This window comes from Bos javanicus, chromosome 4 (assembly GCF_032452875.1).
Source record: "Bos javanicus breed banteng chromosome 4, ARS-OSU_banteng_1.0, whole genome shotgun sequence".
In the NCBI taxonomy this organism is placed as follows: Eukaryota; Metazoa; Chordata; class Mammalia; order Artiodactyla; family Bovidae; genus Bos; species Bos javanicus.
Genome location: NC_083871.1, coordinates 49,867,134 through 49,883,156, shown reverse-complemented (window position 1 = coordinate 49,883,156; position 16,023 = coordinate 49,867,134). Strand labels below are relative to the sequence as shown.

At 38.6% G+C, this 16,023-nt stretch overlaps 1 protein-coding gene across 2 annotated transcripts in view; it reads left to right on the top strand.

The window, feature by feature from the left end:
- Positions 1-16,023, top strand: part of NRCAM (neuronal cell adhesion molecule) — a 319,780-nt gene that overhangs the window by 232,688 nt on the left and 71,069 nt on the right. For both annotated transcript variants that reach the window (XM_061414005.1, XM_061414004.1), the window contains 5 exons: positions 1,181-1,377; positions 4,397-4,519; positions 12,862-13,032; positions 13,612-13,668; positions 15,586-15,697. In XM_061414005.1, coding sequence (XP_061269989.1) covers positions 1,181-1,377; positions 4,397-4,519; positions 12,862-13,032; positions 13,612-13,668; positions 15,586-15,697 — 660 coding nt within the window. The remainder of the gene's footprint in view (positions 1-1,180; positions 1,378-4,396; positions 4,520-12,861; positions 13,033-13,611; positions 13,669-15,585; positions 15,698-16,023) is intronic.

Here is a 16,023-nt window from a genome sequence, read left to right as displayed (position 1 = left end):
CAGACTGGCACAGAGGAAAAAATTAACTGGCAGTAAATACCTAAGGATATCAAAAATTTCCATCAAAGGCTGGCTTAAAACAATCTGTTCTGCTGTATTATTAGAAACTTTTGAGTGCTTAAGCCCCAATGCAATGTCCTTTGATGGACAGTGTCCCCTTCACTTTAACACTCACTTAATACTTCCTATAACTCCCTGTTAGGCAGGATTTCTCCACCTTAGCTCTGTTGATATTTTGGGCTGGATAATTTTTTGTTATGGAGGCAGAGCTCTCCTGTGCATTGTAGGATATTTTACAGCATCCTTAATCTCTATTTACCATAAGCCAGTAGCATCTGCTACCACTGCCTCCTGCCCTAGGAGGTGTGACAACTGCCACTAAATGGATAAACAGTGGGAAGGGAAATCCAAGAGGGCTTGGAAAAGTTTAGAAATTAATACTTGTGTAAGAGCATGGCCATTGTTCATTTGTAACCAGTTACCAAGTCTTTGATTACATGACCTCTGTGGCTTTTATATAAGGCAGTCATTTATTTTATATAAACAAAGCTGAAAAAGAAGGCTTTTAGTTGCCAATTTGAAATACTTTCCCAGAAATTTACAAAATCATCTCTAGATTAAAAATTCTCAAATATATTTTATAAAGAATGGGCACTTTTTTAATGAAACCTGACATTTAAAATACCATTGAATTCAAGTGTCTTCCTCTCCTCCCAACTCACACTTTGCCTCGTGGTAACTTGACACTAGTCTGATCACTTATAATATACACATATATTAGTACTTGTAAAGGCCTTTCATGTTACACTTCACCCTGGAGCAAATTTTCATAGACAGGTTATCAATTCTATGAACAATGGAGTTTACAATAAAAATGCTAATAAAGCTCTAAGAAGATGTGCCTTGGTGACCTACTTACAATATTTTCTTTGAAAAATGACAGGCAATTTGTATGCATGGTTTCTTTATTGAGTCAGATTTTGGTACTTCTGATGAAGACATGTACCTTAGTATATATGGTCAGCACTTTTTTCTAAGTCACGATTCAATGAAATTGCTTTTATTGAATATTAAAGTATAATTATTCAGAAACTCATAAAACTACAAGGAATTTGTTAAAGAGCAAGTAATCCTGTTTTTCTGGACTGTTAACAAGCTTAATCCTCTGTGTGCCTGGCAGCTTTTCCTGGACCCGTAATGGGACTCATTTTGACATAGATAAAGACCCTCTCGTCACCATGAAGCCTGGCTCAGGAACCCTCACAATCAACATCATGAGCGAGGGGAAAGCAGAGACCTATGAAGGAGTCTATCAGTGTACAGCCAGGAACGAACGCGGGGCTGCGATTTCTAATAACATTGTCATCCGTCCATCCAGTAAGTCAGACCTGTTCGCTGAACAGGACCCTTTGTAAAGTCTGGCTCCAACACCAGCATCTGTTACATCATCCAAATAACCCTTACAAGAAGGCAGCAGCACCGATGCCAATACTCTGACTTTATTTTGCATGAAAATCGTCACCCTTTTCCACTTTGCCCAATTCGTCAGCCTAATGTTTTGCCAAACCAGTGTGTCTTTTGTAGAAGTCCGGAATAAATCACCAGGGGTAAGAAAAATGCTTCTTCCTCAGATTGATCTAATCATTGATTTCTCCTGAATCTTATGTACAAGCATAGTCCATATAGTCAGATGGAGATAAATTCAATATAAAATGGGTAATTGAGGTATAAGTGTTACTTCTTTAAACATTTTTTAATTGAAGTATGGTTGATGTACTTTATTATATAGGTTATATGTATATAATATAATGATTCACAATTTTAAAGGTTATACTCCATTTTTTGGGGTGGGGAGTTTACTTCTTTTTTTATTTTTTATTATTATTATTTTTTTACTTTACAATATTGTATTGGTTTTGCCATACATCAACATGCATCCGCCATGGGTGTACACATGTTCCCCATCCTGAACCCGCCTCCCACCTCCCTCCCCACACCATCCCTCCGAGTCATCCCAATGCACCAGCCCCAAGCTTCCTGTATCCTGCATCGAACCCGGACTGGCAATTCATTTCTTATATGATATTGTACATGTTTTAATGCCATTCTCCCAAATCATCCCCCCGCCCGCCTCTCCCACAGAGTCCAAAAGACTGTTCTATACATCTGTGTCTCTTTTGCTGTCTCGCATACAGGGTTGTTGTTACCATCTTTCTAAATTCCATATATATGCGTTAGTATACTGTATTGGTGTTTTTCTTTCTGGCTTACTTCACTCTGTATAATAGGCTCCAGTTTCATCCACCTCATTAGAACTGATTCAAATGTATTCTTTTTAATGGCTGAGTAATACTCCATTGTGTATATGTACCACAGCTCTCTTATCCATTCATCTGCCGATGGACATCTAGGTTGCTTCCATGTCCTGGCTATTATAAACAGTGCTGCGATGAACATTGGGGTACACGTGTCTCTTTCCCTTGTGGTTTCCTCAGTGTGTATGCCCAGCAGTGGGATTGCTGGGTCGTATGGCAGTTCTTTTTCCAGTTTTTTAAGGCATCTCCACACTGTTCTCCATAGTGGCTGTACTAATTTGCATTCCCACCAACAGTGTAAGAGGGTTCCCTTTTCTCCACATCCTATCCAGCATTTATTGCTTATAGACTTTTGGATCGCAGCCATTCTGACTGGCGTGAAATGATACCTCATTGTGGTTTTGATTTGCATTTCTCTGATAATGAGTGATGTTGAGCATCTTTTCATGTGTTTGTTAGCCATCTGTATGTCTTCTTTGGAGAAATGTCTATTTAGTTCTTTGGCCCATTTTTTGATTGGGTCGTTTATTTTTCTGGAATTGAGCTGCAGGAGTTGCTTGTATATTTTTGAGATTAGTTGTTTGTCAGTTGCTTCATTTGCTATTATTTTCTCCCATTTCCATTTAAAAATATTATAAAAATTGGTTATATTTCCTGTGTTATGTAATATATCCTTGTAACTTATTTTATGCACAGTAGTTTGTAGTTCTTAACTCCTTCCCCTACATTGCCTCTCTCCTCTTCCCTCTTCCCACTGGGAGCCACTCGTTTGTGAGTGAGTATATGTCTGTGAGTCCACTGCCGTTTTGTTATATTCACTAATTTGTTATATTTTTTAGATTCCACATATAAATGATATCATCTGTTTGTCTCGCTCTGTACAAAGAGACCCATTTCACTTATCACAGTGCCCTACAAGTCCATCTATGTTGCTGCAGGTGGCAAATTTTCACTCTGTTTTATGGCTGAGTAATATTCCACTGTGTGAAAGGGAAAGTGTTAGTTGTTCAGTCATGTCTGACTCTTGCGACCCCATGGACTATAGCCTACCAGGCTCCTCAGTCCAAGGAATTCTCCAGGCAATAGTACTGGAGTGGGTAGCCATTCCCTTCTCCAGGGAATCTTTCTGACCCAGGGTTGAACCCAGGTCTCCTGCATTGCAGGCAGGTTCTTTACCATCTGAGCCCCAGGGAAGCCCAATATTTCATTATATGTCACACACACACACACACGACTTCTTTATCCAGTCATCTGTTGATGGACACTTAGGTTGCTTCCGTATCTTAGCTATTGTAAATAATGTTGCTATGAACATGAACATTAGAGTGCATATATTTCTTTAAACATTTTTATATCAAAAGTTCACTGGAAACAGAGTGGCCTCATCATCTTCATATTATTGTAACTCTTTTTGCAATAGTCAGTACATCCTCTCAACAGCCCAGGAACATGTATTTAAAGAACAGTGGCCATTTGAAAGTCTGATCATTTTTAAAGCTTTTTTCAATTATGTGTATAATATTTGTTCTTTACAGAACAAATCAACTACAAATGAACAAAAAAGAAATGTAAAAATTGTTCACGAATCCTTTCATTCAAGGAAATTACTGTTTTTTATATTTTTACCTAGGCAGATAAGTGTGTACATATTGAAAACAAACTCATTCTGAATTTGTAACCTTTATGGCTTATCTACATATCATGTTTATTATATTAATCTTATACTTATTGTTTAACTGTCTTTATACAACATCTAACACTATTTTATTCAAAAGTATAGCTTTACCATTATTTCTTTCACAAATCTTTTTACATATATAAATGTTTTTTGTTCTTTTGTGAAAAGTATGCTTTTAACAAAATCATTGTGTATCTTCAAGGATTTATTTAATGTAAATTCTTAGAAATGGACTTGCTGACTTAGAACTTATCCTATGAATATCATTTTTTGAAAAATTTATCTTAATTTCCAAAAATTCCAAGTTACTATTTCTCTACAAGTTTGGTTTATCTTTCTTTATAGTGCTTTTTTTGTTTTCCAGTGCAGAAATAACTTAGAAGTTATTATTTTATTTTATTAGGGTCACCGTTGTGGACCAAAGAAAAGCTTGAACCAATAATACTTCGAAATGGCCAGTCTTTGGTCCTTCCCTGCAGACCACCAATTGGGTTACCACCACCCATAATATTCTGGATGGATAATTGTAAGTTTTAAAAATATGAACTTTCTTCATGAGTCTTATGATTATTGGCAATCCAAGTCAATGATTACCTCCTGTGATTCATAAGATGTTTGTACTTTTTTTAGAGATGCTCAGAAAACAAATCACATATCATTTCATTCATTTGCTCTGTTTTATTTAATACCTACTATGTACCTATTTACCTTGATTCATAGACCTAACATTCCAGGTTCCTATGCAAAATTGTCCTTTACAGCATCGAACTTTACTTCCATCACCAGTCACATCCACAGCTGGGCATTGTTTCACTTTAGCTCAGCCTCTTCACTCATTCTAGAGCTATTTCTCCACTCTTCTGCAGTAGCATATTGGGCACCTGCCGACCTGAGGAATTCATCTTTCAGTGTCATATCTTTTTGCCTTTTCATACTGTTCATGGGGTTCTCAAGGCAAGAATACTAAAGCAGTTTGCCATTCCCTTCTCCAGTAGACCACATTTTGTCAGAACTCTCCACCGTGACATGTTGGTCTTGGGTGGCCCTATACAGCATGGCTCATAGTTTCATTGAATTAGACAAGGCTGTGATCCAAGTGATCAGTTTGGTTAGTTTTCTGTAATTGTGGTTTCCATTCTGTCTGCCCTCTGATGGATAAGGATAAGAGGCGTGTGGAAGCTTTCTGATGGGAGGGACTGGCTGTGGGGGAATCTGGGTCTTGTTCTAAAGGGTGGGACCAAAGAAGAATCCCTTAGAGGAAGTGGAGTAGCCCTCATAGTCAACAGAAGCATCCAAATGCAGTACTTGGGTGCCATCTCAAAAACAACAGAATGATCTCTGTTTGTTTCCAAGGCAAACCATTCAGTATCACAGCAATCCAAGTCTATGCCCCAACCAGTAATGCTAAAGAAGCTGAAGTTGAACAGTCCTATGAAGACCTACAAAACTAACACCCAAAAAAGATGTCCTTTTCATCATAGGGGACTGGAATGCAAAAGTAGGAAGTTGAGAGCTACCTGGAATAACAGGCAAGTTTAGCCTTGGAGTACAAAATGAAGCAGTACAAAGGCTAACAGGCTTTTGCCAACAGAACACACTGATCATCACAAACACCCTCCTCCAATAAAACAAGAGACCATTCTACACATGGACATCACCAGATGATCAATACCGAAATCAGATTGATTATATTCTTTGCAGCCAAAGACGGAGAAGCTCTATACAGTCAGCAAAAACAAGACTGGGAGCTGACTGTGGCTCAGATTATGAACTCCTTATTGCCAAATTCAGACTTAAATTGAAGAAAATAGAGGAAAACACTAGAACTTTCAGGTATGACCTAAATCAAATCCCTTATGATTATACATTGGAAGTGACAAATAGATTGAAGGGATTAGATCTGGTAGATAGAGTGCCTCAAGAACTATGGAAGGAGGTTCATAACATTGTATGAGAAGCAGTGATCAGAACCATCCCCAAGAAGAAGAAATACAAAAAGGCAAAATGGTTGTCTGAGAAGTCCTTACAAAGAGCTGAGAAAATAAGAGAAGCTAAAGACAAAGGAGAAAAGGAAAGATATATCCATCTGAATGCAGAGTTCCAAAGAATAGCAAGGAGAGATAATAAATCCTTCCTAAGTAATCAATACAAAGAAATAGAGGAAAACAATAGAATGGGAAAGACTAGAGAACTCTTCAAGAAAATTAGAGATACCAAAGGAACATGTCATGCAAAGATGGGCACAATAAAGGACAGAAACAGTATGGACCTAACAGAAGTAGAAGATATTAAGAAGAGGTGGCAGGAATACACAGAAGAACTATACAAAAAAGATCTTATTGACCCGGATAACCACAATGGTGTGATCACTCACCTAGAGCCAGACATCCTGGAGTGTGAAGTCAAGTGAGCCTTAAGAAGCATCACTATGAATAAAGTTAGTAGAGGTGATGGAATTCCAGTTGAGCTATTTCAAGTCCTAAAAGATGATGCTGTGGAAGTGCTGCACTCAATATGCCAGCAAAATTGGAAAACTCAGCAGTGGCCACAGGACTAGAAAAGGTCAGTTTTCATTCCAATCCCAAAGAAAAGCAATGCCAAAGAATGCTCAAACTACTGCACAATTGCACTCATCTTATACGCCAGCAAAGTAATGCTCAAAATTCTCCAAGCTGGGCTTCAACAGCACATGAACTGAGAACATCCAGATGTTCAAGCAGATTTAGAAAAGGCAGAGGAACCAGAGATCAAATTGCAACATCCATTGGATCATAGAAAAAGCTAGAGAATTCCAGAAAAAAACATACTTCTGCTTCATTGACTACCCTAAAGCCTTTGACTGTGTGGATCACAACAAATGGGAAAATTTTTAAAGAGATGGGAATACCAGACCACCTTACCTGCCTCCTGAGAAATCTGTTTGCAGGTCAAGAAGGAACAGTTGGAGTTGTCCAGTCCCCAATTTGGACTGGATCCGAATTAGGAAAGGAGTATGTCAAGGCTATATATTATCACCCTGCTTATTTACCTTATATGCAGAGTACATCATGAGAAATGCTGGGCTGGATGAAGCACAAGCTGGAATCAAGATTGCCAGGAGAAATATCAATAACCTCAGATATACAGATGACACCACCTTAATGGCAGAAAGCAAAGAGGAACTAAAGAGCCTCTTGATGAAAGTGAAAGAGGAGAGCGAAAAAGCTGGCTTAAAACTCAGTATTCAAAAAATGAAGATCATGGTATTCAGTCCCATCACTTCATCACAAATGTATAGGGAAACAATGGAAACAGTGACAGACTTTATTTTCTTGGGCTCCGAAATCACTGCAGATGGTGACTGCAGCCATGAAATTAAAAGATGCCTGCTGCTTGGAGAAAAAGCTATGGCCAACCTAGACAGTATATTAAAAAGTAGAGACATTACTTTACTGACAAAGGTCCATATAGTCAAAGCTGTGGTTTTTCCAATAGTCGTGTATGGATGTGAGAGTTGGACCATAAAGAAAGCTGAGTGCCAAAAAATTGATGCTTTTGAACTATGGTGTTGGAGAAGACTCTTGAGAGTCCCTTGAACTACAAGGAAATCAAAACAGTCCATCCTAAAGGAAATCAGTCCCAAATATTCATTGAAAGGACTGATGCTGAAGCTGAAACTCCAATACCTTGGCCACCTGATACAAAGAACTAACTCATTGGAAAAGACCCTGATGCTGGGAAAGATTGAAGGCAGGAGGAAAAGGGGATCACAGAGGATGAGATGGTTAGATGGCATCATGGACTCAATGGACATGAGTTTGAGCAAACTTTGGGAGTTGGTGATGGACAGGGAAGCCTGGCGTGCTGCAATCCATGGGGTCGCAAAGAGTTGGACACAACTGAGCCGCTGGACTGAACTACCATGTACCAGGTGCCTCTCTAAATAAACCAAAGATCCTGCTCTCACTGAATTTATGTTCATTGCAGTGGGAATAAAAGGAAGGAGAGAAAGAAGCAGACTGTAAGTGTATTTGGAAAATATGCATCAGTTGACAGTAAGTGCTATGGACAAAAATAGGCAGAGTTTTGAGCAGAAACTTACAGGAATTAAAGAGTAGGCAGACCTTCACTATCTGGGTGGAAAGAGAAAACCAGTGTAAGCCCCAAGGACAGGTGCATCCCTGGTGTGTGTGAAAGCAGCAGGGAGGCCAGTGTGGCCAGGCTGACCAATCCAAGGGTGACAGGCAGAGAAGAGGTCGGGAAGTCCAGGGACTCAGTGCGTAAGACTTTGGCTTTTGCTTTCAATGAAGTAGAGAGCCATTGAAGGAGCTGCTTCACCTGACACAGAACGGATAGTAAGAACATCACTTCGGTTCATGCCTGGAGAATAGAGAGGACAGAAAGAAGAAAAGAGCAGCCTGTTAGGAGGCCAGTGCTGTGATCTGGACAACAGTTGATGGGAATTCTGACTTGGGTAGTAGTAGTCGAGTGGGTAAGAAATAGTCAGATTCCAAATATAATTTCAAAGTCTCTTCCAGGATTTTTTGGGATCAGGATGGAGGCATGAGAGAGCAGAATCAAAGGTAACCCCAAAGACTAAGACTGAACAATTGGTAAAATGCAGTTGCCCTTTCCTAAAACAGCAGAAGCCCATGGAGGAAAGGAAATAAAACTGTTCCAAATGTTTTGTGTCTTTTTATTGTTTTTGTTATTTTATCCCCAGTAACAGCTAATATTTTTTAGTTAATTTTTTATCTTATATTGGAATATAGTTGATTTGCAGTGTTGTGTTAGTTTCAGGTATACAGCCCAGTGACTCAGTTACACATATACAAATTCTTTTCCCATTTAGGTTATTACAGAGGATGAGCACAGGTCCCTGTGCTATATACAGTAGATGCTTGCTTATCATCTATTTTATATACAGTAGTAACAATAGCTACTTAGGCATTTAGTGCCTAAGTGCCTGTCGCTTAGCTAAGGACTACATGAGTTATCTTATCCATTCTTTACAGCAGCCCCAGGAGGCAACTCAGATGACTTCACTTTTTAGGTGAGGGAACTGAGGCACAGGGAAATGAAGTCATTCATTAGTCATTATAACGTCTGTCCACCCCTTCTCTAAACTTAGGGGATTGTTTGTTGCTCTGCTCTCCTACCCTTCCAAGCCTCCCGTTAGCATGTTACTTTGGAGGTAGCATGTGTTTCTGCTTGGAGACTAGGAACCAGGGTTTTGAATGCAAGAAGCCTGGGAGGCATCCTTGTGAAGGTGTCCAGCGAGTTAGAGCTTCATGAATCAGAAGAAAGATTCAGGGCTCTTTCCAGCCATTCGTGGATGTTAGTGCAGAGATGCTTCTTAGAGTCAGAGTCTGGAGAAGAGAATTGAGGGAAGAAATGCAGGTGATGAAGAGCACAGCCTGGGGGCTGAGACCAGGGCCCTCCTGGGGCCAGACATTTAGGGAGCAAAGAAAAGCAGATGAGAAAGAGCAGTGGCTTCAGTAAAAAGAAAACAGAGAAGAGGAGCTATCCCCAGAACAAGGGGAAGAAAAAGGGCCAAGAAGACAGAATATCAGTCGTTTCAAACACTGCTGAGAGATGAGACAGCTTCCAATCTGATCGAGAAATGACTATTGAATTTGGCAACATGGGGGTTGCCATTGTCCTTGACAGGAATCCTTTGGGTGGAATGGTGGGAAGGGTTGAAAATACTTGTGGGGAATACATTCTATTCTCAGTGACTTGATTTCCTCTGAAATCACAAGCTGTTCACATTACAGAAGATAAAATTTAGCTTTCACATTTCATTTCCATTTTCGACTCCTATATGAAATCACTCAGAGAAGGTATCACAGAGAAGTGGAAAATATATATATAAATGGATAAATGGACAAAAATATTTTTCATACGATTATGTAATAACTTTTACAGATTTTGAAAGCATAAGTAACCAATCAAGTAGAACTGAGTGATATCTACGGTTTAGAATAACAGTATCCAACTCTCACTGCCAAAGTGAAGCCCAGTAATTGGCTTTTGCTTCTTATTCAGAAATGATGACTTTTCTGCTTCATAAAGAGATGTTTACATGTGAAGTCTCAGAATCACCTGAATACGAAACTAACTTATTTTCATATCGCACTGCTGGTTATGTCATTTCCATACATTTTAGGCCGTTGACAATGCCTCTGGATTTTTCAAGTGAAATTGCATCTAGGTATGAGAAAAAAATTCAGATATGTGTAGCATTCTCCTGGCAAGATGACCTTACCAAATTATTCCTATCTGCATACATTTTTTCCCCAATGCAGTGCAAAGGAATTCAATGGGTAAAGTGTTCCCACCCTCATAAAATCCCATTCCCTTTCATTTGATCTCCCAACACTAATCCACAATAAAATACAGCAGGAGAAATGAAAGAAGATAAATATATCCCTATCTTTACCTCTTTGCAGTCATAAAATAAACATACATTATTTTTCTGAGTTATTTTTTAAAACAATTCTTTCCCAGGTTAGTGACTTCAAACCATGAATTTACAACCGCCAACCAAACCCCTATCCTGACCACAAACTTGGCTCACATGGTTAACCGGCATCCTTTCAAAGTCTGTCTCCAGATTTCCCTGCCTTCTCCCACCCAAGGGAGCTGCAGGCTTCTACCCATCATTTTGCATTTCATGATGATTGGGTAGGGTACCTGCTGCTGGAGGAACATAGCTGTTTGACTCAGACTGAGAAATCCTCCTCCCAGGAGATGTTAACACTTGGCCGGAGGCAACTGAGAGGTGCGATTTTTCCTAGTTCTCTCACTTCAGAGCTGAAGCACTCTCCCAGTGAACTGAGTCAGAAGCCTCAGGAAGCATGCTAGCCAGCCAAGTGTAAGTTCACACACAGATCAGTGGTCCCACTTCCCTGAATCCTTCATCTCCTTAGAAAATCTCCCCTCCTTTCTTAAGGCTAGACATTTCCTTGGACCTGAGGGGAAGTCTGTTGTTAAATGTGAAACTGGGAAGTCACAGTGCTGCTTGTACTCATTTAATTACAGAGATTCTATGAAGGACCAGGTGCATTTTCAGGGCTACAATAGTAGCCCAAGCAGATGACGGTCTCTGCCCTTCTGGAACTTAAATTCTAGTTCAGGGAGATGGGCTATGAGCCATACACACGACAGGTAAAACACACTGTATGTGAGAAGGTAATTGGTAACACAGAAAAGAAAAGATAGAGGAGGTGAGGCACGCTGGGTGTGGGGGGGCCTCTGAGGCACACATCTGCATCGTTAAATCAATGTTGCACCCTGCTGTTAATTGCCTATTTGCTGCCTGATTCTCCAGTTAGATCCCTATCCTGGACTCAGACAAGGCAGGGACCTTGGTCCGTCTGACACTTTGTCCAGGGCCTAGGTCATCACCATCAGATGCTCTCACAGTATTGCGTGTCTGACTGTGTATGTAGATGCAACCCAAGTTAACATCCTTATAAGCTTCCATAATGCATTTTCCGAGATATGTGTGTATCTGTGATTAATACTCGTTCAGTTCAGTTCAGTCACTCAGTCATGTCCGACTCTTCGTGACCCCATGGACTGTAGCACGCCAGGCCTCCCTGTCCATCACCAACTCCTGGAGTTTACCCAAATTCATGTCCATTGAGTTGGTGATGCCATCCAACCATCTCATCCTCTGTCATCCCCTTCTCCTCCCACCTTCAGTCTTTCCCAGCATCAGGGTCTTTTCCAGTGAGTCAGTTCTTCACATCAGGTGGCCAGAGTACCGGAGTTTCAGCTTCAACATTAGTCCTTCCAATGAACACCCAGGACTGATCTCCTTTAGGATGGACTGGTTGGATCTCCTTGCAGTCCAAGGGACTCTCAAAAGTCTTCTCCAACACCACAGTTCAAAAGCATCAATTCTTTGACACTCAGCTTTCTTTATAGTCCAACTCTCACATCCATACATGACCACAGGAAAAACCATAGCCTTGACTAAATGGACCTTTGTTGGCAAAGTAACGTCTCTGATTTTAACATGCTGTCTAGGTTGGTCATAACTTCCCTTTCAAAGAGTAAGTGTCTTTTAGTTTCATGGCTTCAGTCACCATCTGCAGTGACTTTGGAGCCCAAGAAAATAAAGTCTGCCACTGTTTCCACTGTTTCCCCATCTATTTCCCATGAAGTGATGGGACCAGATGCCATGATCTTAGTTTTCTGAATGTTGATCTTTAAGCCAACTTTTTCACTCTCCTCTTTCACTTTCATCAAGAAGCTCTTTAGTTCTTCACTTTTTGCCATAAGGGTGGTGTCATCTGCATATCTGAGGTTATTGATGTTTCTTCCAGCAATCTTGAGTCCAGCTTGTGCTTCCTCCAGCCCAGCATTTCTCATGATGTACTCTGCATATAAGTTAAATAAGCAGGGTGACAATATAACAGCCTTGACATACTCCTTTTCCTATTTGGAACCAGTCTGTTGTTCCATGTCTAGTTCTAACTGTTGTTGCTTCCTAACCTGCATACAGATTTCTCAAGAGGCAGGTCAGGTGATCTGGTACTTAGGGATTAACGTAAATGTTAGGAAAAGTCACACAAACTCGTTCCATAAAACATTTTTTGGTTTACACTTGTTTTCTAAAACCCTTCACTGGGCAACTTTAGTCTCACCTCTGCCCCCATGCTAGAGAAGTTAGGGTCTGGCGGATACAGTTGGGATTTTAATTCATATGTCTTTTCTTTTGTGATTATTTGCTTTTACTCAAAAGAGCTTTATAGAGGAAAAAAATACATGCAAGTGAAGTTCACAGGACTGTTTATTAGTAGATACAGTTATCTTGCTAATTTGGAAAGTGGCCACTTTGTGATGGAATGATCTAGATACCTCTCTGCCATTCTCCAGCCTTTCAAAGACTTCCACAGAGTGAGAGAGTTTCCCAAGGTCTGAATGGAGACCTGTACTTTTCCAATGTGCTCCCAGAGGACACCCGGGAAGACTACATCTGTTACGCCAGATTTAATCACACTCAAACCATACAGCAGAAGCAACCAATTTCTGTTAAGGTGATTTCAGGTAAGAGTTCAGTTTCCAAAAAGTCTCTTGCAATGATGTTTACAAATGTGTGCAAGTATGTTAACTATTAAATCCCACTAACTTTGAAGTAAACAGATTCATTGATCAGGGAAGTACCTGTGAATAGTCATGAAGGTGTTGGCATGTGTATTATAGGAAGCTTGCCTACTTTACTGTATTTTACAGTTTTTACTGTTATTACCATTCTTGTTTCTATGACAACTTCCTGAATCTATTGGTTTGGCCAGAACATTGGTAAGATGTTACAGAAAAAGCTGAATGAACTTTTTGGCCAACCCAGTTCTTAGTGTTCTGAGCATTTGCTTGTGGTTTATGCTCCACAATGTCATTAACTGGGAGTCCTGCAGCTTCAGTTATATGTCTGCATCTTACTGGTTGGGGGTGGCTCAGTGAATTAATGAAATAGTCATGTACAAGGCAGAGCACTGTTTTTACTAGGTTGGGAGGGCACTTGGTCAGCATAGTGGTTTATGTTTTGTTGCCCAGTATTTTTTTTCTTTTTTTACAATTCTCTCTCCCCTTCTTTTTGCATTCTTCATAATATTCTGTTTATTTCAGTGGATGAATTGAATGACACTATAGCTGCTAATTTGAGTGACACTGAGTTTTATGGTGGTGAGTTTTGGTGATTGATTGTAACTGGTATTTCTTCTTCATTGTAGAATTTAGTTCACTAACTTCACCTCCATGGCTGTTTAACCTTATTTCTTTACGAAATTCCTAGTTACATGTTTAATACCACTAGAATCAATGTATGTTTCATATAAATTTAGCTTTGAGCTCTCAAACATGTCATTAAAACATGTTCCATGTTGTATGTATAATAACAAAAGTTACTATAACTGTTTTCATGTAAAGAATCATCCCACAAAATTTGGAAAAAAAAATCTTTCATATATGTTTAGAATTACATTTTTCATTTTTTGTCTGGCTCATAAACTTTTCTCATAGATTAATAAGAGTTGGCAAGGTACCTTAACCTGCTAAAATACTAACATCAAAGTCTTAATAACCTTTAGCAACTAACGTTAACCAGATTTTGACAGAAAAGCATTATATTTTTCATCTGTTTTCACATGACCTTATCAATGTCATATAATTAGAAATAGTATTTCTCTTAATTTAGTTTAAAATCAAGACACTATCTTCAGTGGAAATAATCTTTTAAAAATAGATTTAACATCATTCTTTTAAAAGGAAAAGAATTTTATTTCCTTAAGGGAAACATGGATCTTAAATATAGAGTCTATGAATGAAAATTATGGGTTCTGAATATGGGGTCCTCTTAAATTATCCATAAGCTCAAATTTCTGCTGTACTAATTTTTTACCCTTGAGATATGAAGTAAAAAGCACTAAGGTACTATCAATGGCCAGAGTAACATACCATAACTCCTGCCTTACTTTTATTTTATTTTTACCTTATTTCATATTATTTTATTTTATATTAAAATTCTCCTGAAAAATATGGACCTCGAAATCACTTTCAAAGGGATTTTTTAAAGGGATATGATTTCCTCCACCATCTCTAAAATCTAAGGAAAACTCTAATTTGTCTTCAGTAATACCTTTTCTGGTGTTTAGCTTTTTCTTTTGAAAAGTGAGGATAATTTATATATTACCTTTTCAGTTTTTATGAGCATCAAGTAGATAACACATTAAAGTGTTGCACACTCTTAAAGGGCTCTAAGAACATCAAGATGGTAGGATTTCTACTTTAAGTTCTTCTGAGATGCCACCAGAGGATAAAGACACATTTAGGCCAGGTCTCCATATGATTTTTCTTCATGAAACATGAAGGTAGTCTCTCTCTCTATATCTATCTATCTATCTATCTCTCTCTATATATACATATACCTCCCTGAGATCTCTGACTTAAGCCCTTTTTATTTTTCCATTGAGGAAACCAACTTTAATTTCTTTAACTTCACCCATAATCTGTGGCACACATTTGCCAGACCTCTGCCAGTCAATTTCTAGTTTTGTTTTGTTTTCTGTAAACCTTGCAATTTTGGGTATCTTGATATATTAGATGTCCACCATGATTTATCTTCATGATTAATTATTGGAATTGACTATAATATTGTCCCTAGGGTAAACCAAAAGACCTTGTCCATTGTCATATCTTTCAGAAAAATCTAACATCTTCCAGAAAATAGATAGCTCATTTTCCCTTTGACCTGAGTACTCATCTTGAGAGGTGGATAATTTGATAACATAATTTTCCTCTCTATGTCTACATTTTGAAACTTTACCAACCCACCAAAAATACATAGAACCCTAAACCCAAATTAGGAAAATATACAATGGAAAATAGTCCTCAATATTAGTTCTTATGCAACCACAGTAGTTTCTACTTCTGGCCAACTGAGTATGGCTATTTATAAGGCAAGGAGTATGTATATATTTGTTTAACAAATTTCACAATCAATAGTAAATTGATTTGAAAAGGGATTAGATTTTTAGACAGTGATTTGTTCTTCTAGAAATCCATATTCTTACTTTGAATGCATATTGATCTTCTTGTTTGCAGCTAAATCACATAGACAGAGACCACCAACATTTTTAACTCCAGATGGCAATACAAGTCGCAAAGAAGAGTTAAGAGGAAATGTCCTTTCCCTTGAGTGCATCGCAGAAGGGCTGTGAGTTAACACTGTCTGTCTTGATGTCCATTTCTTATATAAACATGGTGTATTGGTAGAGAGACATTAATATTGTTTCATAGCAGGAATCATTGATAAAGACTCCATTAAGCAATCAAGAAAAATGTTATGATTACTTCCAAAACAGGCCATGTGTTATTTCATATTATGAAAATATTTTGTTAAAGTAAATGTTCCTTTAGAAATGTGTCAGTAATCACCTTATGATTGTTGTAATTGTAATTAAGCTTATTATTTTGCTACTGTTGTCTAACAGATCATCTCAAAACTTAGAGGCTTAAAACCAAGAGCTGTTTGTCATTGAT